Raw genomic sequence first — 24,691 nt, 5'->3', positions numbered from 1 at the left:
CACACACACACACACACACACACACACATATACCCCCTGAAAAACTGAGATCAAAAATCAGTTGCTTAAACACATAATTATCTACCCACTGCTCAAACCAGCCAATTTGCAACTAGGCATGCAGCCAATGTTTGCCTGTAACCAAATAAATTAAATAGAGGACACAGTGATGTGTTTCACTCATTTCTCTCTCTGTAGCTGTCTCTTTTTCTCTCACACACACACACACACACACACACACACACACTGAAGAATTGAGATCAAAGATCTGTTGCTTAAACACATAATTATCTCCCCACTGCTCAAACTAATCAATTTACAACTAGGCATACAGCTAATGTTTGCCTGCAACCAAATAAATTAAATAAGGGGCACAGTAATGTGTTGCATTTTTCTGTCTGTAGCTGTCTCTTTCACACACACATACACAAACACACACTACCTATTTTTGACAAGCCATACTGATTATCATTCAGCTGTGGTCAGACAATTGTAATGCCAGCTGCTTTCACATATACCCTGCCTCTTCATCTCTCTCCCAAAATAACTGCTTTCTGACTGGGTGATCGTTGATGTTTGACTATGATTGTTATCAGTTGTCTTACCAAAGGCATAATTCTTGCTTGTTATTTGTAATCTTTAATGTTAAAAACCTGGAAACATGATCAATGCCATAACAGTACATGCTGTTAATATTTTCTACAGATTTGTTTAGCATTTGTCTAGATATTTTTTTATGTTGGACTGCCCTACAAGACTAGCCATCTGTGAGGCTCACTGCAGTTGGCCATTTCAAATATTTGTCCAAATGATGAGAGATTACTAATAAGTACTGAAAATAGTTATAGCTATTAAATACATGGACGTGTTCAACTCATATAGTGACAGGCCAGGGACTGGTTAGCTGTAAGTTGTTGCTGTGTGAAAGTTTTGTGAGGCAGTATCCTAATAATTGGCATTCTGGCTTACTAAAGGGTTAACTTTAGTGCCTTTTTCATTTGTTTATACTAAATATTTTGTTAGCACATTAAATGTGCTAATGCAGTGTTTAACCGTAAACTGTGATAAGCATGATTTTTTTTGTTAGCAGTAGTCCTGCTATAATTTTTTTTTTAAATTGAAAATCTTCTTTTTCGAACTGGAATCAATTAATGTTAAATATGACTAGGTTTGAAGTGGAAGTCTTTAAACAAATTGATTATATGGAATTTGAGTATAATAGTTGCATTTTAATCTACTAGGTATTTAATAAGGCAATGTAGTTTGTATTACTATCTTTAATGATATATATCATAGATTGGGAAGATTATTATATTTCTAACTAGAATAAATGTATGTTTTGCTACTGCAATGTTAATATTGGTTTAGGACATAATTATTTTTTTGTGGCTAAATTAATGCTCTTTGGTCACATGTTGAATATTATATTGGATCTGTTTATGGAATGTCTTGTCTTTCAAACTGAGACATCTGTTTTATAACAAAGCTGTTTTTCAAGTATTTTTATCTCAAAATTTAAGTTTTTCTTATCTTTAATATTTAAAGGAACTATGAGGAAAATAGATTGGATCTTGTCTTCCTCATTCCTCCTCATGATAGAGTCTCAGATCTGACCTTTGGATCTGGCTCGGCCACATTCTGCTGACTTAGATCAGACTCTCAAGCTCTTCCCTTTTATCCATAATGCACTACTTCCACCCAAGCACTTCAGATCTCATTTGCCACTTCAGCATACTGGATGTGGAACTCATGCTCTCAAGCCTTAGACAGAGTTGTTCAAGTTCTCTTGCTAATTTATCCTTTAGTGGATTCTGTAAGTCATTCCTCCTTGTTTTCTCTTTGCAGAGAGTGTGTGTGTGTGTGTGTGTGTGTGTGTGTGTGTGTGTGTGTGTGTGTGTGTGTGTGTGTGTGCGCGCGCGCGCGCGCGCGCTCTTCCTGCAAAAAAAAATATGTATATATAAATAGTTTTTGTTGAGTTTCTGCTAGTGTTTCTAGTTTTAATAATTAGGTTTCTCTAGTTACAGTTAAATTTAGGTTAAATCTAAAGTTAAATTTAAAGTTACATTTAAAGTTAAACTTAGGAATATACAGCTGATCTTAAGAGTTAGACCTTACCGTTAACTTTCTTCAGTCGGTGACAGTTGTCTTTTGGTGGGTTTTTCAGTTATAGCTGACAAATCTTCATCTGGCTTTAAACACTGCACTTCTTGTGGGCATAAATTCCACAACCAGGATGCCCATAAGGAGTGCATGTACTGCCTGGGTGCTGACCACTTGAAAGTGGATTGTAATATTTGTGTTGCTTTCAGTCCATGGGCTTTAGCTGACTGTAGGAATAAAGTTATTCTTAGGGGTCTTCTTCTTTCCTTGGCTCTGGAGGCTCAGACCCCTTCTGTGACTTCTTCTTCTTCAACTCCTGCTGCTGTTAAAGAGCCCCCCCCCATTTCCCTGAGGGACACTCTTGAAGCTAAGAAGCCTAAAAAATCTTTGGCTCTGATTCCTTTAGGCCTGAAGAAATGACCTCCCTAGTTGGATACTACAGTTCCTTTGGATTCGGGGAACATCATCACCATCTCTCCTCCAACCTTGTCAGCTCCTACATTGGATCCAATACCACAGGATACGAGGACTTTGACAAGGTCTCCTGCTCTTTCTTCCAGGTCAGAACACTCCCAGCCTCCCTCATTGGCTTCATCCAGGTCCTCCAGAAGCTCGTCTGAGGTGGATATAGACAGGATGATAAGGAGATTTCTCAAGGCCCAGATCCAGATAGAGGTAGTCTCAGCTTCATCCCCTGTTGAATCCATTAGCTTCCTTGGCCATTCCATTAGGACTCCTTCTCCAATCCAACCCTCAGTTTCTGAGTTGCAGGATTCAGGACTACCATGCATGTCGGGCTTAGGGCAGGGGAAGTTTCCTTCTTCAATGCCAAGGATGCCCTTGACTAGCCCTGTTCCAGCCTTTTCAGAGCAGACCATGTCTTGGAGCTGTGGTGTCAGTGCTCGGTTCAGGGCTCTGGGGTTGTCTCCATGCTTCTTGGGTGAGTCCTGCCCATTTTCCCTATGTGGTTTTGGCTTTGGAGGGAGGGTAAGGGCTTCTCCTCATCCTTCAGGCTTTCATATAGTGGAGAGGGTTTTCTCTCATGTTGGAGATCCAACAGCACATATTCCTCAATGTGCCCCAGTACCCTCGTCAAATCTAGGCCTTGCTTCCACTCATCCTGCCATGAGTCTTCTTATCATGAGGAGTCTCCAAGAACTTCCTGCTCAGGAGGGATCCCTTTCTTCCAATACTTCTCCAGAGTACCCAGCTGAGGAAATTCCTCAGAGGAAGATGTGTTAGAGGAGGCATGTTGACTCCCCATTGGAGTCTTTAACTAAGGACACTGATGATGGGAAGGAGCCACCTGATCCCCAACTGAAGATGTCTCCTTTGGAGATATATTAGAGATCCTGAAGCACAAAGATGTGTGGTCTGCCCAACCTCATTCCTCTGAGGAGTCAATTCTCTTGGAGGCATTTGGGATGGGCCCATCTATGTCTTGAGTGACCCCTCCAGTTGACTTAGTATCCCATCAGGTATGGAAGGATCCAGACACCATTGAGCCCATACCCAAATGACCTGATAGGTCTCTGGTACCTCATGCAGACAGAAAGCATTAGAGTAAGGGTCCTGTAGTTGATGCCATCTTGGTGGCGGCAGCCACTAAGAAAGAGCTGGCAGAAAAAAACTGCTACTGTCTCTCTGCCTAATGAGGAGTCTAGAGCACTGGACAGGATTGGGAAGTTTTTCTATGCCTCAGCCACCTTTGTGCTGAAGTCATTAAACTATCTGGCTCATTTTACTTGGCTACAGAGACATCTGATCAAGGAACTGTCAGCCTCTCTGAGTCCATGCCTGTGAAGGAATATAAGAAAGTTTCTCCCAAGCTGACCACTCTTTCATCCATCACCAACTCATCAATGAGGTTAATCTCCCATACCACAGAAGGCATCTTACGAGCAGCCAGTTCAGGACTCTCCCTAAAGAGGCATGCCTGGATGAGGCTATGAGATTTTGTGGAGCCCTTTAAGGCATAATTTGTGAATGGCACTTACGATGGTACCTCCCTTTTTGGGCCATCAGTTGGAGATATGCTTACACACAGCGAAAAGAATGGAAAGAGCCTTTCTGCTGTTGGAATCAAATTTTCTACCCCCCCCCCCAGAGGTCATTCTCGAGGAACCAACATGGAGGTAAGAAAATGTGGTTTTGCAAGTCCCAAAGGCCTTTCCAGGACCCAAGTGGGGAACACTTCTCTAGAGGCACAGTGGGAGAGTTTAATGGTAGACATAATTCCAGAGGCAGAGGGACACTGTAGAACCAGGGTTTTAGGGAATCCTTTCCCCATAAGCCCTACCAGTGCTCCTGAAGTGCTGCCTGACTGTCCATCCCTGGAAACAGTCGGGGGCCAACTAGCTTTACACCCAAAAGCCTGGACCCAGTTGACTGAAAACTATTGGGTGCTAAGTATAATATCCAGAGATTATTACATTCCCTTTTATCTTCTTCCACCAAACTCCAAAAGCCTTCCTAACATGCTACCCTGTCAAAGGGAACAGGCAGCACAAGAAATTCAACAACTATTCCTAAAAAGAGTCATCCAAGAGTTCTCAACCGAACAAAGAGGATTCGAACTTACTCTTGCTTTTTTTTGGTGCCGAAAAAGACAGGGGACTTAAGCCCTGTTTTGGATCTAAGCAAATTGAATAAACATGTAAAGAAGTCAAGTATCTGAATGGTTACCTTTCAGTCTATTCTGCCACAGTTGCACAAGGATGACTGGATGTGCTCGATAGATCTCAAGGATGTGTGCTATCACATCAAAATAGACAGGTGCTTAAGGGGATATCTTAACTTCCAACTGGGAGCCAATTATTACCAATTCATGGCACTACCCTTTGGGCATACCACAGCCCCCTGGGTGTTCACCAAATGCGTGGCAATGATAGCAGCTCACTTGAGTTTCAGGGGATTCCAGGTGTTTACATATTTATATGATTGGCTCCTGACCACTCCCACAAGGCATTGGCTAATCCAAATCAGGGATTACTTAATCCAGTAATCACACTCTGTGGGTATCACCATATACATGAGCAAATCCAACCTGACTCCAGTACAGAACCTGGAATTTATAGGTATGCAGATCGACACAAGGGATCAGATAGCTTCTCTTCCTTTGCACTGAGTAATGACTCTGAGAAATCAGGTGCAGGAATTCTTAGCTCAACAGATGTCCACAGCTTGATTGATCCTACAGACCTTAGGGTCCATGTCAGCAGCCATTCTGTTAGCCCTTCCAGCCAGATTTTTCATGCGGGTTCTTCAGTGGACATTAGTGAAACAATGGCCCATCCTCTCTCAACCATTGTCCCTTCACATCAGGCTGACTCCCATTTGCAGCCATCATCTCAATTGGTGGATACAGTCAGGAAATGTCATTCTAGTCAGACCATTCTTGAACAACCCCCCCCTATAGCTGCCATGACCATGGACACTTCCCAGTTTGGATGGGGATGGCATTACAATGGGAAGATGGTCCAAAGCACCAGGTCCACAACCGAGACCAGGCTGCATATCAGTGTTCTAGAGATGAGAGCACTACTCCTAACACTGCAAGCCTTTCAGGACATTCTCCCCTTGGGGACTATTGCAGTACACACTGACAACGTCTGTTGTTTGGTACAACGCAAACAAGGAGGTACCTGGTCTTACCACTTGTGCAGGGAGGCCAAGAGGGTGTGGGAATAGGCAATATCTTTATACCACTTTCTAGTTGCAGTGCATATCCTGGGGAAAACCAACAATCTGGTGGACAGACTCAGCAGATCGCTTCTGGTTCTATAAGAGTGGTCTCTCAATCAATCAGTGGCAAACCTGATCTTCAGTCATTGGGGTCAGCCTTGCTGTGACCTATTTGCCTCTCCCCTCATCAACAAATGCAGCAAGTTCTTTGCTGTGATTCCCTCCTCTGGGGGAGTCCCAGAGAGATGCACTAGTCCACGACTGGCCTCCAGGTCTCCTGTATGCTTACCCTCCTCTTCTGCTCATTCCAAAGATTCTTCCAAAGTCAAGCAGGTTAAAGAGCTCAGTCATCATTGCCCCCTTCTGGCCTCGTCAGGTGTGGTTCCCCTTCCTATGGTCTCATCTGAAATATCCTCCTTGGATTCTGGAGCCAGGTCAGGACCTGCTTTCTCACCCATCAAGGATGCAGCATCCAAACCTTCTAGTCCTCAAATTGACTGCTTGGTTTCTCCACTTCCAACCCTAGTGAGACAGTCCAGGCTTAATTCCCCGGTCCAAAAAATTCTTCTAGCCTCACAAAAGGCTTCCACTAGAATGTCTACACCAGTAAGTGGAAGAAATTTGTTATTAGAGTCACGAACATGAACACTGATCCTTTCTCATCACCAGTTTCAGACGTTTTGTTATTTCTTAGCAATCTTTTTGATGAAGGTGCTAGCTTCTCAACTATCAAATTACACTTAGCTGCTATTTCCAACATTCATGATTCAAGGCAGTCCCATTCTCTGTTCAGTTTTACACTATTCAGATCCTTCATGAATGGTGTTTTCTTATTAAGGTCTCCAATTAAGGACCCATCTCCCCCTTGGGACCTCACTCTTGTGTTACAGGCTTTGAACAAGGGACCCTTTGAGCCAGCAGCAAGTTGCAACATGAAGTTTCTGTCATGGAAAACAGCCTTCCTAGTGGCTATAACTTGCACTAAGAGGATTTCTGAACTGTAAGCCTTATCCTCCAAACATTCTTACATACTTTTTCATAAAGGCAGTGTCCTTGTGCACCAATCCATCCTTTATGCCCAGAGTGGCTACAGAGAATAATATTAATCAATCCATCCAATTACCAGTGTTCTTTCATAACCTCTCTAATAAAGGACAGTATGTTCTCCATCTTCTAGACATTCACAGACAGCTCTGTTTTTACCTGTACAGGATCAAACAACACAGAAGGTTTGATCAGCTTTTCGTAGCTTTCTCATCTAATAGACTTGGAGTGTTATCTAAAATTACCTTGGAGAAATGGATATCTGACTGCATCTCATACATTTACTCATTTAAGAGACTGAAATTACCTAGACCTCCCAGAGCACATTCCACCAGAGCTATGGCTACTTCTATGGCCTTCTGTTCTAGAACTTCCATTGATGACATTTGTGCAGGAGTGACATGGTCTAACAGTCATAACTTTGTATTGCACTACAAGTTGGATATCATATCCAGCAGCAGGACCTCCTTTGGTTCGATGGTGCTCCGGCATGTCCTTCCATGAGGGCCACCCAAGATCTATGCATCTCTGAACTCTGACCCTATAGTGAGGAGGAATGAAGAAGACAACATCAGATTAAAAGGTTATGTCTTACCATAGCTTGGCATCTGTGTTGCTTCCTTCATTCATCCTCACTTTCCCACCCAACCATCGCCCCTGCCTTGTCTCTTCTAGAGATACCTAAATTAGGAAAGGACTTCTATGACCCATGTCTGAGCCTTTTCTGCAATTCCTTTTTTGTGTGAGTACTGGATGTATGGAATCAGCAAACTCAATCTGAGGTACTTGAGTGAATGTAGTGCATTATGGGTAAGAGGGAGGAATGTGAGAGTCAGATCCAAGTCTGTGGAATGTGGCTGAGCCAGATCCGAAACCCTATTGTGGGGAGGAATGAAGGAAGACAACACAGATGCCAAGTTATGGTAAGACATAACTTTTTATTTTCTCCGTAACCAATGTTTGTCATCCTCATCCTCTTCATCATCATCAGTTAATGAGATAATTTGCCACCCATATTACAGGAGTTAAGTGACCTCTTAATGTGCTCCCAACACAGCTCAGTTCTTGGCAGATAATAATCACTGAAATATGGAGCTGAATACATAGGTTCATAGATTAGTACTAAGCTAATTGCCCTTGCGAGCCATTTTAAGCCAAGCCAATTATCCCTTGTGAGACTCAAACCCTGCACCTGGTGTTTGTAAGGCAAACACCTTCACCATTAGGCCACCCTAATGCAGGTGCAGCTATGTGAGAATGCTATTCATCAAATTTAGCTCAGCATTTAACACAGTTGCCCTTATGCAATTGATCAATAAGCTAGTACATCTGGGCAACAGCAAACACCTTTGCAATTGGATCCAGGACTTTTTGATTAACAGGCAACAAGAAGAAGTTTCATTCAAAGTAAGGTCTATGATCTTCTGAAGGCACAAAATTCAACATTCAGGGCAAATGGCTGAGAAGCCTTAAGTGTGGGGAGGGCAAACTGAAGAATGGCATAAAACAGGTTAAGAGGGAATATGGGAGGAAGGTACTAAACCACTTCGAGGACATGAGGGATACCAGATGGTTATGGCAGGGTATACAACAAATTACAGACTATAAATTGAGAGCTGCATAATGTAATAACACTGACTTCCTAGACAGGCTGAATACCTTTTTTGGAAGATTCAACGATAGGAACACAACAGCTGTGCAAAGATTACATGCAGAGACATATCATGCAGTACTCAGCCTTAGCCCAATGGAAATAAAAAGGGTGCTACAGAAAGTTAATCTTAGAAAGGCAGCCGGTCCAGATAATATCTTGGTTAAGGTGTTAAACAGTTGTGCAGAACAACTACATACAGAACTCATGGATATATTTAACACCTTGCTTGGCCTAGCAAAGGTCCCTTCATGTTACAAAGAAACGAATATCATCCCTCTACCCCAAAAAGCCTCACCTTCCAGCTTGAACGACTTCAGGCCTGTTGCACTAACATCCACAGTTATGAAATGTTTTGAGAGGCTAGTAAAGAAACACCTGTCTGCAGAACTACCATCAACTTTTGATCCACTGCAGTTTGCCTACAAAGAAAACAGATCCACAGCTGATGCAATAGCGGTCACATTGCATCTTGCTCTTGAGCATCTGCAGAGCAGGTGCAGCTATGTAAGAATGCTATTCATCAAATTTAGCTCAGCATTTAACACAGTTGCCCTTATGCAATTGATCAATAAGCTAGTACATCTGGGCAACAGCAAACACCTTTGCAATTGGATCCAGGACTTTTTGATTAACAGGCAGCAGAAGGTTTGTGTGGTCAAGAATACCTCTAGAAGCATAACACTCAACAAAGGTGTTCCTCAGGGTTGCATTCTCAGCCCCCTATTGTTTAATATTCTAACCCATGACTCCACAGCAAACTTCAGTACAAATCATGTCATCAAGTTTGCTGATGACATCATAGTGGTGGGTTTCATCAGGAGAGAGGACGAGAGTGTATATAGAGAAGTGGTTAACACACTGATTGAAACAATGTTGTCCTGAATGTAAGTAAAAGAAAAAGAGATCATAGACTACAGGAAGAGGAAAACACCCCATACACTGCTCCTGATCAACGGCGAGATGGTGGAAAGGGTATGCAGTACTAAATTCCTTAGAGGTCATATCTCTGATGATCTCTCTTGGTCAGGGAATACCTACCACAGAGTGAAAAAAGCACACTGACATGTCCACTTTTTGAGAAGACTCAAAAAGGTGAAACTACCATTGTCAGCATTTTACACCTTCTACAGAGCAGCAATTGAAAGCATCCTAACATCCAATTTTTTGGTATGGAAGCTGTTCGGTTGCAGATAAGAAATCACCGCAGAGAGTGGTAAGAGTTACCAAGAGGATAACTGTCATTAGTCTGCCCACAATCCAGGATCTTTATACATCGAGGAGCCTAAAGAAAGCCACCAAAATACTAAATGATGCAACTCATCCTACAAATACTCTGTTTATGAGCCTGTAATCGGGTAAATGATACAGCAGTATTTGATGCAGGACAACTAGATTTGAAGACAGTTTTTAACCGAAAGTGATTAGACTTCTTAATTCAATATTAGGTCTGATCACTGACAGGTCAGGAAGTTGGGACTTCCCATTCACTATTAAATATTATTTTATCTATTATTTATTAAGCCCAGCCAAATATTATAATTTATACTACTAACCCAGGTTCAATATTTTTTCTTCAGCTGTTACTGCTATGTGCTTGTTCACCCACAATGTGGTACATGGTTCATGTGCAATACTATTGCTTGAAATTTGCTGCTAGCATACCTCTCAACTGTACAGATTTTCTCAGAATGTCCAGATTTGTCTGGACATTGTGTATTTTTAGTATCGTAACAAGTGTGTGTTTCTAGGAATATATGTAGCTATATACTTACGTGTAGTGTTGATGTATAAGACAGTGGTAGTATTATTATAAGCAGTTTTAAATTGCCTTTCTACGTATGTGATTTTGTTTTGTCTGTCCCATGATGAGCTGATTGCATAGACTATCATTTAATCTGCACTTGTGTAAATCTAAATGACAATAAAGTTACTTTTGACTTTGACTTTGACATTCAAGCTATTCCAAATTATAGCTGAGAATTGCCTGGCTCCATCGCCTGGATCAATGGAGCCTTAGCTGTTATACAGGCAAATAGGGATTGATTAGCAGCCCTAACACTGGAGGAGCCAGACAGTGAGTGAAAGGACATATCCTTCTTACCTGTCCTGAAGTTTTAGGAAGTCTTACACACTTGGGGGCACACATGGTGGTGCAAGTTCCTTGGTGGAGACCAGAGAAATCAATTATCGTGCTTTAAGGTAGGTGCAAGGCTATTGGAGGGAATGCCTCTTGTGAAAGTGAAATGAGGGGACATCTTCCATAGTCAGCCCATTACACATTCCTTCTCAGTGCTGTGCCAAGTACGTGTGATAGGACCAAAAAAAAAAAAATTCTCCAACCACCCTTGATGGACATCTAATGATGGTCTCTCCTACCAGACCCCCTACTTCAGTAATGTGAAAGATGACTGATGGGGAGGAGATTAATAATTGAAAGACAGTGGTGGGCAACAACAAAACTAAGAGCAGAAAACAGGTGGGATCACTAGCAACTCCTTTGCTATTGATTGGAGAGGTCCTTTATCTGATCTGTCACTCCATGCTTTAATAACATTGTCTTTGTCTTTGTTTATAATGGTTTTCTGTGAACTCCAAAAGACTGTGATTACAGCTTATATAATGAATGTGATAATGATATCAAGGGTGATGATAGCAACATAACTCAGAAATATTTGTTAACTGACATATGACTTTTATATTAAGCAAATGCTCAAATGTTATATTTTGTTTTCACAGGGAACAACCATTGTAACAAACCTGTCATCTGTCTTGAAGGATGAAACAGTCTGGGAAAAACCACATGAGTTTTACCCAGAACATTTTCTAGACACCAATGGAAAATTTGTAAAGCGTGATGCCTTCTTGCCTTTTTCAGCAGGTAAGTGAAATATAGATTAACTTTTCAAATATAATGTATCAATTCATGAATTTAACCAAAAGCAAGTGCCTGCTATATCACAATGTCCAGTCCTATGATCTCCTCCCTAACCCCATTACTGCAACACCCCATGCAGATACCCAAGCAAACACGCACAACACACTCACTTGTACTTGTATGTATAAACATACACACAAAACACACACACAGGCACAGAGACATGTACGCACAAAGAAACACACACACATTCATTCATTTTGACTCATCTGTGCCACTACAGGCACACAGAAATATGTCTACAAACACACACACACACACACACACACACACACACACACACACACACACACACACACACACACACACACACACACACACACACACACACGCTGATGCACTCCTTTCCCTACAGGTTTGCTGGACTTACCTGTACCCCTAATACTCTCATAGGAGTGAATGGCTGACCTAGCTTAAAACATTACTTGGCTGAGCAATTCTCTGAATCATTCGGTCATGTAATTCAGGGGCTATGAACATTTCTGGAGGAGAGCACAGTAATTAGCTTTAGCCACTCCCCCAGACTGCTGCATTAGCATGTGGCTTTTCCAGAGAGACTGCCCTCCATGGTAGGGACCCCACAAAAGGAAAACCTTAACACAGCAGTAGTCTCAGAATCAGAAGGGCTTAGCACAATGTGGAAATTTTCTGACGTTTCAGCATTCGACTAAATCTTATTGAATTCTGGAGTAATTCTTCCTACTGTATCTCAGATCAAAGATTATCTGTAAACCTGCAGAACAAGTGTAGATATGGTTACCATTAGTATTATAGTCAAACTGTATAAACAGTCTATAATTTGCAGAAGGCATTCTCCTCTCCATGCATGTGATATGGTAGAGATGTGTAATAAAGTAAATAACAGAGAAGCATCAGAATAGTGTAATGTGTTAGAAGCACAGAAAAATATCCAAAGTCTGCAGGGGATAGTGTGCTGCACTTGAAGAATGAGTAAACTGTAGAACATCATAACAACTTGGCCTGAGCCACACATAATGCTAGTAGGCTGTACTAGAACTTGCCCAGGGCATAGTGTACTGTGTCATAAATCTTCAAGTAAGGCTGTGAAGAATCTTATCGTAATCAACGAGAAACTGGTCAAAATGTATTATAAATATGATATTAACCCACAAGAAGATATTATTTTTGGGCATAGCCAGGTAGGATACAAAAAAAGAAAGGATTGACCAACTCTCTGAGTGATAACTGCTGCCCCCACATAAGAAAGTAATATCTGTTAAAAAGGGTACATTCAGTCAAGTACCCAGTGTGCTAGCCACTCCAAGGACACACACAGCAAAAACTAGTAGGTAGTTCCTGTTATTCTTGACTTCAGATTCATGCAGTTTTCCAGTATACTATTAAATGTTTTAATTAAGTAAATGTTGATAAATAATGCTATAGTGCTCGACTCAATGACTGAAGGATGACTTTGAATCACTTATACAAATACAACCTATTAATGCATTCATTATTTAGATTATTTGCTTAGGTTCATAGTAACTAAACTACATTACAATGATCACAACAAAAAAATCATGCAAGTAACACTAACACAATGAAAGATAACATTCACAATGAATACAGATGTAAGAATCATTGCAAGGAGCAACCTCTGTAACTCTGACACCCCCACCTCTTTCAATATAACAAATCCAAGATTGCAAATGACAGCAGAAACTCTGTACATCTTAGGCTCCACAATGCTTGACTAACATAGAATAAAAAAAAAATCATCACAACCCATCCTAAAAGATCCAAGCTGTATAGTCCCATTTAATACCGATATAACTACTGCAAAACAATAATTATTCTCCAAATTGACACCCTCTGCCTTCAACTCAGAGTCAAGGAGCCAAAATAAAGCTCACCCTAACATGCTGCTTGCTGCAATTATTATGTCACACACTCACACACTGAGTCCCTTGTCCATGACTGTGGAGGAATATTGGCATAAAGTATGACATCTGCATGACTACGTAAATCAGTGTTAGTACTGTACTTCTGCACCATCACCATCTGCCAATCATATCCCCTGACAGCTTGTTCTCATAACAACTGACCCCTTAATCCTGCCCTAATTCTGATATTGTAATACTGTGCCTCACAGTGTTATATAATACGGTTTGTGAGCTGAAGTTCTACACTTGAAAACAGAGGCAACCATAACAGTGAAACTTGTGCAGTTTTGATAAATTTAGGCAACAGTCTTTCAGAAAACAGAAGGAAGAAAAGTGAATCTTGAGTAGTTGTAGATCAAAGACTGTTCCAGTTATTTAATTATTTTTATCTGTTAATACATAAATAAATACATAACTGATAGGAAAGTAGCTGACTGAAATCAGGTTACAGATGGGAGTGGGAGTCTCTCCCTCCTGTTTGGGGAATTCCTCTTCACCCGCCAAACTACACTCTTCTTTTCCCTGCTGTCATTCAGCATATGCTTGCTCAGGGGGTGATAGAAGTTGTCCCTTCTCGTCAGTTTGGAAAAGGATTTTATGTCGGGATGTTCCTGGTGACAAGTTCTGGATCTTTCCTTTCTGAATCTGTTCATCATACTTTCCAAGTTCAAAATGCTGTCACTTCAAAACTTCTTACCACTTATTCTTCTTATGAGTTTTCTAGTGGCCTTAGCTTTAAAAGATGTGTGTTATCACATTCCTATAGGTCTAGAATTCAGATGTTTCTTAAGGTTTTCTGTGTCTTGATCACATTAGCAGTTCTCTGCATTACCCTTTAGTCTATTTTCTGCTCTGGGGGGTATTCAGAAAGTATCCAGCTTCTGTGATAGTCTACTGTAGACTGCAAGGTATTCACATTTTCCATGCTTAGATCACCTTTTTATCTTTGCAGAGTCTTTTTCAATGCATCAGGAAATTCTCAGTCTGGTAATTGATCTCATTCAAAGCTTGGAATTCCAAGAGAACTTCCAGAATTCTGATCAGAATCCTTCTGACACGATTGGTTTTCTGGGGTGTCTCCTGGACACCTTAGTTTAAAGAACTTTGGGGTAAAAAATAAATCTGTATTTAGATTGATTCCTGAATTTTTACACTGAGACTACTGTCTCAGCAAGGGAATTCCTTGGGATTCTGGATTTCATGGCATATGTGATCCTCATCATGCCACTTGCAAGAGTCCACATGAGAAAAATCCAGTGATACCTGAAATCTGTACGGTCCCATCATCAACATCTTCTGACATTTCAAATTTCAGTTTTGGTATTTGAGAAAAGGGATATTTTGTGATTGAGACACCAAATTTTTCAAAATCCTATTCCTGCGTCACCACAGTAAGTCAGTCAGTTACAATAGACACCTTAGACTTTGCATGGGGGAGCAGTGTCTAATGGGAATAAAAGTGGAATGCCTTTGGAAAAAATTAGACAAACCAAAACACACAAGCATAAAAGAGATGTTATCTCTTATAAATGCTCACAATTCTCTCTACCATCAGTGGGCCCTGAGACCTCTTCAGCTGTTTACAGACAACACCACAGTAATGCAGGAGATTAGCAGAAAAGGGGAGACAGGTCTTAACCTCTGTGCAGACTAGCCATGGTAGCTTGGAATACATAACTCTCAACCTGGAAACATCAAAAATCTGGACAAAGGCCCATGAAAATAGGTACAAATCTGTATACTGATTAACATAAAATTTGCATACATAATTATGTAACCCCCACCCATGCCAATGGAATTGTGGTATACCAACTTTAAAATGCAAACTGAAGAACATACAACCAAAATATAATCATGAAATACAAAATAAGCAGAATAGTGTTTATATATATATATATATATATATATATATATATATATATATATATATATATATATATATATATATATATATATATAAAATGGTCACAGTCACCAAGGCCATTGATGAGGGAAAGGCAGTCCATACAGCCTACCTTGACCTTGCATGTAAACCCATATGTCACAAGATGGGTTGCAAAAGGACAGAACCCACAGGGTTAAAGTGGTGTCCCACATCTACTTCTAGTACAGGCCAACATGGGAGGACTTTGACAAAGTTTGCAGATGACTGCAAACTGGGCGCTGCATCAGACATGGATATCCTTCAGAAGGGACTCACAGAAATAGATAGCTGGTGCCAGAGCCATGGCCTGAAGTTAAACGTAAAAATGTTCGGGAAAAGTGGAAAAAACAAAAAAATACCTATAGTGGCACACCTACTACCAAGAAAGGCACAAATCAGGACCTGGGGACCCAGGCTGACAGTGGCCTTGACACCACGCTTCTTTGACTTCTAGAAAGCTAAAGAGGACAAAGACCACCAGATCATGAAGGAATCATGATCTCATACTGATCCAGATGATAGTGAGGTCATTGTTCCCCTTGTACACTTCAATTCCTGATGCATACATCGAAATAACAATGCCCCAATTCGGATGTATCTCACCAACATGCAGAGAGAAAGAGAGAGACCCCAAAAGTTCCTCACCAAAGGATAAAAAAAATCTGTCATTGCCTGCCATGATGAAGAAACCTCCCTCTCAGCTCAGTACAGTCTGCTCTCAGAGGCTCAGAGTGTGTGACATACAGCATACAGTCCAACCCGGATTAAAAAATGGATGCTCCACCTCAAAAAAAAAAAAAACCAAAACCCACCAAGAGCAAAGCTTATTTCTAAACCTTAGCACGGATATAAATAGACGGCTGGAGGGGGAGATTTATCACTCAGAGACTCCCTATGCTGTGGAAAATCTTGACCTGTGGATGGGACAACAAACTAATGGGCACAGTATTCAGATAGCCTAGTATAAACCTATGAACCTATATATATATATATATATATATATATATATATATATATATTAGAACTTGTGCAAAACTAAAATACAAGAATAACCACACAAAAACATTTACTTTCAAACTTACAGGCCCTTCATTTTCATTTCTTTTATTTCTTCCACTACAACATTTACTTCACTGCTCTTTATTGGCTGCAATAAACAGATTCCTGAGGTTTCTTTAAAATTACTGAAATTACTTAATCAAACTGCAGACTTAAGTCATGACAATTTCATTGAGGCAAACTGCATTTTATGATGTAGCAGAAAGGTCATTCAGGGGAAGAATATTTTTTTGTTATTATTAAGAGGTTCAGAAGTTGCAACATAATGTGTCTGTTTCATGATCTCCTAAGAGGCTGGAAAAAAACTCATCTTGCACAGAATACAGTAACAACTCAGGTTCTAGGTATCTTATTTTATTACCACTTATACCCCATTTCGATCTGTGCCTCAATATGACCATGTTTCTCTCTGATTTACTGCAGCTAGGGTCATTACCGCCACTCCTGCAACTAACAGTTCCCAGGATAAAACAGACTCCTGTCCTGTCTGCCTTAAAGAGCTTAAACAGACCGATTGAAAATGCAATGCATAGCATTATTGTTTATGAGGAATATTATTCTGGTAACCTGCATAAACTCAAGTCATGCTATGCTATTTTTATTTCCTGTTATTGTACCTTTAAATTCATTTTAAAAGGAAGTATGTTTTGTTCATACTATACCGCTCAACGTCTTAGAGTAAGAAATCTGGACAAAGCCAAGAAAAAAGTGATACAAATGGGGAACATTTTTAAATATTGCTCTTACAAACTTAGAAAGTTGATAGAATAACAGGTTTTGCATTAGCATGAATTTTCTGAAGGGTATGAATTCTAAAACTCAAATGTCTGTCATTATTTTCTAACTTCAGTCTTTAATGATTTGTCATCAATTTGCCAGAAAGCCACAATTTTATGAAAAACGGACCAAAATTATAAGGCAAAAATCTGGACATTCTGCGAAAATCTGTACAGTTGAGAGGTATGGATTCCTAACTTAAAAGTGCTTTTCCATGCACAGAAAGAATGCCCACAAGGCTGATTACATTACAATAGACTGTCCTCTGTGAAAACATTTATTTTTCCAGCCTAACAGCCTCACATTCCAGGTTAAGAAAAGTCTGTGATGAAGTATATAAAGGACTTCTGCAATTCATAGTGATGTCTCACACACACACACACACACACACACACACACACACACACACACACACACACACACGCACACCTTCAGTTAAGTAAAGAATTGCTGCCAGCCAGGCTGCACACACCTTAAATGCTCATAAGACCCAAAGGTTTCAGCTTAACAGAACGCAGCAAGCACACACCTTCAATGCTTGTAAGACACAGAGGTTTCAGCTTAACAGAATTCATGCAAAGTCCATTTCTCTTGCACATACCTTCAATGAGCTTAACAGATTTGCTGCCAATAAAATGCAAGCACCTTCAATTAACTAATAAATTGCTGCCAGAGACTGCACAGACACCTTCAATGCACATTATACTACACAAAGGTTTCAGATTGAGATTTGCTGACAGTCTGCTGTGCCATTTCAGCTTTTGAGAAGGTCTGCTGTTAGATGAACAGAATGCAAGCAAAGTAAAACAGCTGCAGAGTGACTCTGCCGTTTCTCTCACACATACCTTCAATTCAGCACACACCTTCAGTTAAGTGCTGTTAGACTGCACACACCTACAATGTTCATAAAACACAAAGGTTTCAACTTAACAGAATGCAAGCAGTCCATTTCTCTTGCACATACCATCAATTAATTAGCTTAACAGATTTGCTGCCAGTAAAATGCACACACACACCTTCAATTAACTAAATAATTGCTGACACCTTCAATTATGCACATAAGACACAAAAGTTTCAGCTTAACAGATTTGCTACCAGACTGCCATTTCAGCTTTAGAAAAGGAGGACCGCTGAGCCATTAGCTGAACAGAATGCATTTGCAAACAAAGTAAAACAGCTGCAGACTCTCTGCCATTTCTCTTACTCTCACACTTCAGTTAAGCATCACACAACTGGACCAGTTTCAATTTAAGAGAATTGACTGCTCTTAGCATTAGCTTAACAGAATTACTGCCAGATTGCCAGGTTTCAGCAAGCAAGCAAAGTAAAACAGACTTAACAGAATGACTGCTATGCTAGACTGGTAGGACTGCTGTTTCAGCACTCCACACAACATTACTGATTTCTTCACAGAATGATTGACTGCCATTTAAACAGCTGCGCACTCTGCCATTTCTCTTGTTGCAGATAAGGCAAAGACAATTAATATTACAGCCAGTTAGACTTGCACCCCGGGATTCATGAAACTTGCTCCATGCGCCAGAGTAGAGTCGGCAATCCAGCACCAAATATGGCTGTCGAGCAATTCAGCTAAGAGCTGTTTCCACATGCACTACCAGTGTATGCCAGAGCTATGCAGCTCCCGACTCATGTGTGCTAATAACCCCATGTACAGCAGTGTAGCATGCAAATGAAGGTATATAGCAATTCATGAAGTGGTGCAGGCGTAGCATAAGCATGCAGAAATGTAAACCAAAAAAAATGGTTTACATTTATTCAAACAGAACATCGGAGCCAAGAAAGTGGACCAAACTTACGTATTACAATGTTAACATATGCCAATGGCTAAATATACAGCCAATGGCATAAAAAAACACGTACAACACATAAAAAATAACATTTAATGTCAGGGCCACACTAACGCAAAGTACAACCACAGTGCATGGGTGCGCAAACGGGAACACAAGGAAAATATATTTAGATGTCATAAAACTGCAATGTAACACAAATCATGATTTCACCATAATAGTCAATGGTATGCATGCTACACCACAACCAAGGCGCAAGGGTTGCTAAGGGTCTGTGACAGTGTTCCGCGCGGTTACTAGGAATTAGTAGTCAATGCCATGCAAATGAGTCAAGTAATACTGAATCGCAAACGTACTGCAGGCATAAGGATGTACCACATGGTGCAGCAGTACAACACTGAGGAGTGGCCTGGAGGTAAACATGACATCATGAGAGGTGTGCGCTGCCGTAGCTGTAAGCACATTGGAGCATTGGTAATCCGGGTTGTCTGTTGCTAAGCAAAGCCACAGGATAGGGGTGTGTACCTAACCATAGCTATGCTTAGCTGAGAGCACACAAGGTGACTGAATGTGCATGTGAACATGGATAAAAACGCACTCAAAAGCTGGAAACCAGGCTCGCACAGTGCGCAACTTAGGTGAATCAGGAAAGTTACGGGAAGACAATAAGGAAATGCTGCAGCATGATAATTGGAGTACAAATGAGTAATTAACACCTGGAAACTTACAGTGGGTTATAGACAACAGCTAACAAGGCTGCTAGCAGCTACCTGCAGAATAGGAAAGGGGAGGAGCTGTACAGCAAAGAAAAGAGAACTGTCACAGCAGAACAAAGCAAACTTGCTGTAGATCAGCTACATAACACATTTCCCAACACAATCCTGGGTTGTGGAAGCACAAAACAAGAAAGGTGGCAGCTGGATGCATGCCTGACAATGGGAGGTGAATCGGGTTGAAAATAGCAGTAAAGGGCAGTAGATGAATCACGGCAGACAAGCATAAGTCAACATCAAAGGCCCCACAGTAGCAGTACGTGCTGCAAAACCAATAATTAAGATACCCTGTAGCTGGAATAGCACAAACACACCCAATTAAACCAGCATCATCCATTGCACAATAGTATAAGGTGTGAAAGCCCCACACACACACACTAGTGTATTCCCAGACACACTGCACCATTGGTGTATACAGATGGGGAATTTTTAATATGTATATGTTAGGGGCTGCCATAGCTTTGATTCACCAGCATGTGTTGGAGACTGACGGTGGTGTGGAGGATGATGCTGACAACCATCTCAGGCACTGGAGGAGTACACGAGTGTTCAGACCCAGGGTACCCTACCAGGGGCTACATGATCTGGAGATAGTAGAGCATTATAGGGTGGACAGGGACATCATACAGCAACTTGTTGAGCTGTGCCGGCCACGCCTCAGAGCCAGAAGTAACAGAGGGGAACCCATCCCAGTGGACACATAGGTATGTGTAAGCTTGAGAATACTAGCCACAGGTATATTCCAAAGGCCAACTGGGGATATTATGGAGATCTCACAGGTATCAGCATCCAGGGTACTCTACCAGTTCCTGGATGCCATGTTACCACATGCCAATGAGCACATACACTTCCCCTGAATGCAGGAGGAGTTGGCCAGCAATATGCGTCTCTTCCACTGTGTGGCAGACTACCCGGAGGTACTGGGTGCAATAGACTGCACGCACATACACATCAAGTCACCACCCGGTGAGCAGGGTAGGCGCTACATAAACTGCAAGAGATTCCCCTACATCAACTCCAGGTCATGTGCAATGCCCAGCGCATTATCATAGATGTGTGTGCTCACAGTCCTGGAAGCTATCATGACTCCCACATCTGGCATGCCTCACAGCTGTATCAGGTATTTGCCAGGGGGGGACATCCCATATGGCCACCTGGTGGGGGATGCTGGCTATGCACTGGAACCGTGGATGATGACACCCATCAGAAATGCACACACAGCCTTGCGAGAATGCCATAATGAGGCACACGCAGAAAACAGAATCATCATAGAGCGAGTGTTTGGGATACTGAAATCATGGTTCCATTGCTTGGACATATCTTGTGGAGCCTTGCAGTACTCTCCAGGAACGTTTGCCCACATCTTCATAGTATGTGCCATGCTGCACAATATGATCCTGTGGAAACAGCTGCAGCAGGGACAGAATGATGAAGGCCCTCACAGCCCACCACCATTGCCAAGGGACCCACAGGCAAGGGGGGGCTCAGACCATGAACACCTTGTGCTAGCCCCAGTAGGCAGATGGAGGTGTGCCCAATATGCCCATGCCTTGGCAAAGAGGGAACGTATAGCACACACACTGACAGTGTAGGCAGTTATGGACTGACACCCTTCTCCACCTGCACATACAGCAAACATGGATGGCACACACACACGACCACCTGTAAATTGCCATGTATAGGTGGTCTACTGTGTGCATCCTACATAGGCAGCCCTCAACTATTGTACACACAACCGCCATTGGCACAACGTAAGTCAATACCTGAACAGTATATTAAGCTATCAGCATTTGTCCATACTGTATGTACAGGTTCATAGATACATAGGTAGGTACATGCCCAACCACCGAGGCCACTCATAAGTATAAGCAAAATGTGTCTGCTGTTGCCACCCCATCGATCAACTAACTGTCCCTCAGTGGAGCAGAGCCACTTGCAAGATCCCTGGGGTGTAGCTACTGTTCACCACCCACTCTGCAAGGATTCCCCAGAGTGTTAGTGAGGGGTTTTGTATAATGCAATTAGGGATGTGTTTCCAAATAATGGGGAGTATCCCTGACAGGAATCTTCACAGATGTGTACATGTTACATAGTATACCTTAAACACATCTTGCATATGTAGTTCTCCACAGAATAATAAACATGTGGAACACACAACCGCTGAAATGTGCGTTCATCACCCTTGCACTACCAGTGCTTGTTCTGAGAGGTAAGATATCACTGCCAGGATTAGAACATGCAACCATGTACACATTCATCACAATAACATACCACTAAGCTACCTGAGATGTACCAATGGCAGTCGTGTATACTGAGAGGATAAAACACAAAAGGTAGCAATGTGTTGAAATAGGACAAACCAGCATATACACAATGAAAGGTGTATGTTCTTTATATATATATATATATATATATATATATATATATATATATATATATAGAGAGAGAGAGAGAGAGAGAGATATATATATATATATATATATATATATATATATATATATATATATATATATATATATATATATATATATGTAGATATATAGATAGGTTAACAATATCTACATAACCATGGAGGTACATATAAATGGGATACCTACCACATACCAACTGCTTTACATACCGACGCATGTAATCCCAAGGCTTAAGATCTGAAAGAACACAGTACCAAAACACCAGATGCGCGAGGTGTAATCTCACGATGTTAATGGACAGTTAGTCAGTGCTTCTGGTGTTGCGGTTTGGGTAAGTTACTGTGTGTATGTGTGTTTCTTAAGGCTGTAGTGTGTCTAAGTGTGTGTTCTATGTGTGGTGTGTGTTGTTGGGGGACTGTAATGTGTGGTTGTGGGTTAGCTTTGTGCATTTGTTTGCGTGACCTAGGATGTAGAATATTAAGGTAGTGGGTGTTGTGTGGGGCACAGACATCTACATGGGGTGTGTACGGGGGCTTGGCCACCTGCTCATAAGTAGTGTAGGATGGTTTGTTTGGATGTGTTGGGTAGCAGTGTATCTGTGTGTGCATGTGTGTGTTCCATGTTCGTGTTAACTTCGCAAGTTACTGTCAATGTCGGTAATGTGGGGTATGAGAGTCTGTTCCCGGGACTGTGTGTGTCGGAACACTGTGGTTTCGGAATTCCGTAGGTCTCCCGTATACAGCGGTTGAAGTGTTCACATATGTGTATAACATAGACCATAGCAATCACACATTCTGCCACTACCAACCTTTATGAACAAAGGATATGGAGAGTATATGCCTATACACCATTACAAATATGTGCTATGGACATGAGCCAATGATAGTGTTACCACCTGTTCCACTTTGCGAGGGACACTCCCTCTTTGGGTGGTTGTGTCCTGACCATATATATTAAACATGGCAAATGTCCTGGGATTGTAGGACATAATTATGTCCCATATGTACTGTAATAGTTGCATACAATAGTTATTTCTGTATCTAAAGTACCTACATGGCACAGGAAACAGGATAAGCTACTAAACTGCTACAAGAATAAGCTTATATTTAGGCAAGAAAGGAAAGTTCTATCCCTTGTACTGACCATGGGTTTGTGTCAGCCTGTAAAATCAGATGTGTGTCCTGAAAAGGACCCACTATGGACATATGAAAAGGTGGCAACCTTAGCCAAAGAGGGTCAGTCACCAACACAACTATGATGACTGCAAATACCTATGACAGAAATACACAGCTATCATGTAGCAACATGTTATTACATTCAGATGTATTACCGAAGGAATTAAAGGACTAACATCACCTGCATGCTATACAGGAACCACATAACAGTGCCTTAACTCATTAACCCCGAGTACCTTCTCATGGCGCCTCTGTGCTTAACACCGTGCGCGTCAAGAGAAGATAGGAATTCCCTTATGTTAACCCCGAGTGCCTTCTCCCAGCATAGTTAACTTTGCAGTCAGAATCTCCATGGTTGAAAATTAAGTTGAAAAAGTAACTGAACTTTGTTGGGTACCTTGTCAGCTTAATTTTCAGCATGGAGTTACATGGTGTTTGTATTGAAGTTTTCAGAGAAAATCGGCTTGCAAATCACTCTCTACTTTCCTCTTCATAGAAAGCTGATTTTCTGTCTGTTTAATCAAGTAAGCCATTGTGTCCAATCCAAGACACTACTAGCTTAACACCTCCACCCCTGACATAGAAATCCTTTGTTGTTGGCTAATAAATAGGGGATCCAACAGTAAAAATTCCCTTTTCTTGCTTGTGAAAAATTTATTGCTGGATCCCTCTATTTATTTTCACTGGACACTTCACTGAATGGAGTCCTTCTACAGCTGAAAGACCTGCATTGGAGATCTGTCTGTGCTAGTTCCTTCCCCAGACCATTTCATCCAATCCAGAATAAGGTAGGATGGTGCAACTTTGCTTCTCGCAATGTGCAATTATTGCTGTACGGAGACAAAGTATACCTAACTGAGCTTGGGTGTGTTGTATGATGAGGTTGGGTAAATGCTGAAGCCGTGCATAAAGTTTTTTTTTTTTTTGCATCACGGTTACTATTTTTTTTTAATTGAAATATCATATACAGCTTCATATCGGTTGCCATACAAGTGGGCTGCCTATAATATATGGTGTTTACAACAAGTTGTCTGCTGTTATGTCATAAAGAGGTCTATGCTATGCTGGATTTGTATGTATCCGTTAACTTTTGCTTACCGTTTGTCATGCATTGAAGTGTTCCCTGCCTGGGCCTCCGCTGAAAATGGGCTCTGTCTTGGGCTTTCCTTTTGCTCCCTTCTGTACTTGTAAATGCTTGGTAGAATTACCTCTGCTTTTGAACATTCCCTAAAGTATAAGTGCTGCACAGCCTTTGTAAATACACAGCAGTCTCATAATTCACCTTCTCTTTTTATTTTTTGTAAACTTGCTGAATACCTCAAGGGAACTAGCTAGGCACACAATCGACAGTTACCGGTGGATTACGAGCATTCCCTAAAATATAAGTGCAATGGCAGCTGTGCGTAGATGGTTTGGCGTTTTTGTTTTTTTTTTTTTAGTAAATCT

General features: G+C 41.2%; 1 protein-coding gene across 1 annotated transcript in view; it reads left to right on the top strand.

Moving 5' to 3' along the window:
- The window catches only part of LOC122797682 (cytochrome P450 2D6-like), a 612,415-nt gene that overhangs the window by 440,016 nt on the left and 147,708 nt on the right, over positions 1-24,691 (top strand). Inside the window, exon 8 of the mRNA XM_044066222.1 lies at positions 11,219-11,360. Coding sequence (XP_043922157.1) covers positions 11,219-11,360 — 142 coding nt within the window. The remainder of the gene's footprint in view (positions 1-11,218; positions 11,361-24,691) is intronic.

The sequence above is a fragment of the Protopterus annectens genome, chromosome 1.part0 (genome assembly GCF_019279795.1).
Source record: "Protopterus annectens isolate FY-2018-M chromosome 1.part0, PAN1.0, whole genome shotgun sequence".
Classification (NCBI taxonomy): domain Eukaryota; kingdom Metazoa; phylum Chordata; order Ceratodontiformes; family Protopteridae; genus Protopterus; species Protopterus annectens.
The sequence above is the reverse complement of the archived record's forward strand: the minus strand, read 5'-3'. Positions and strand labels throughout refer to the sequence as shown.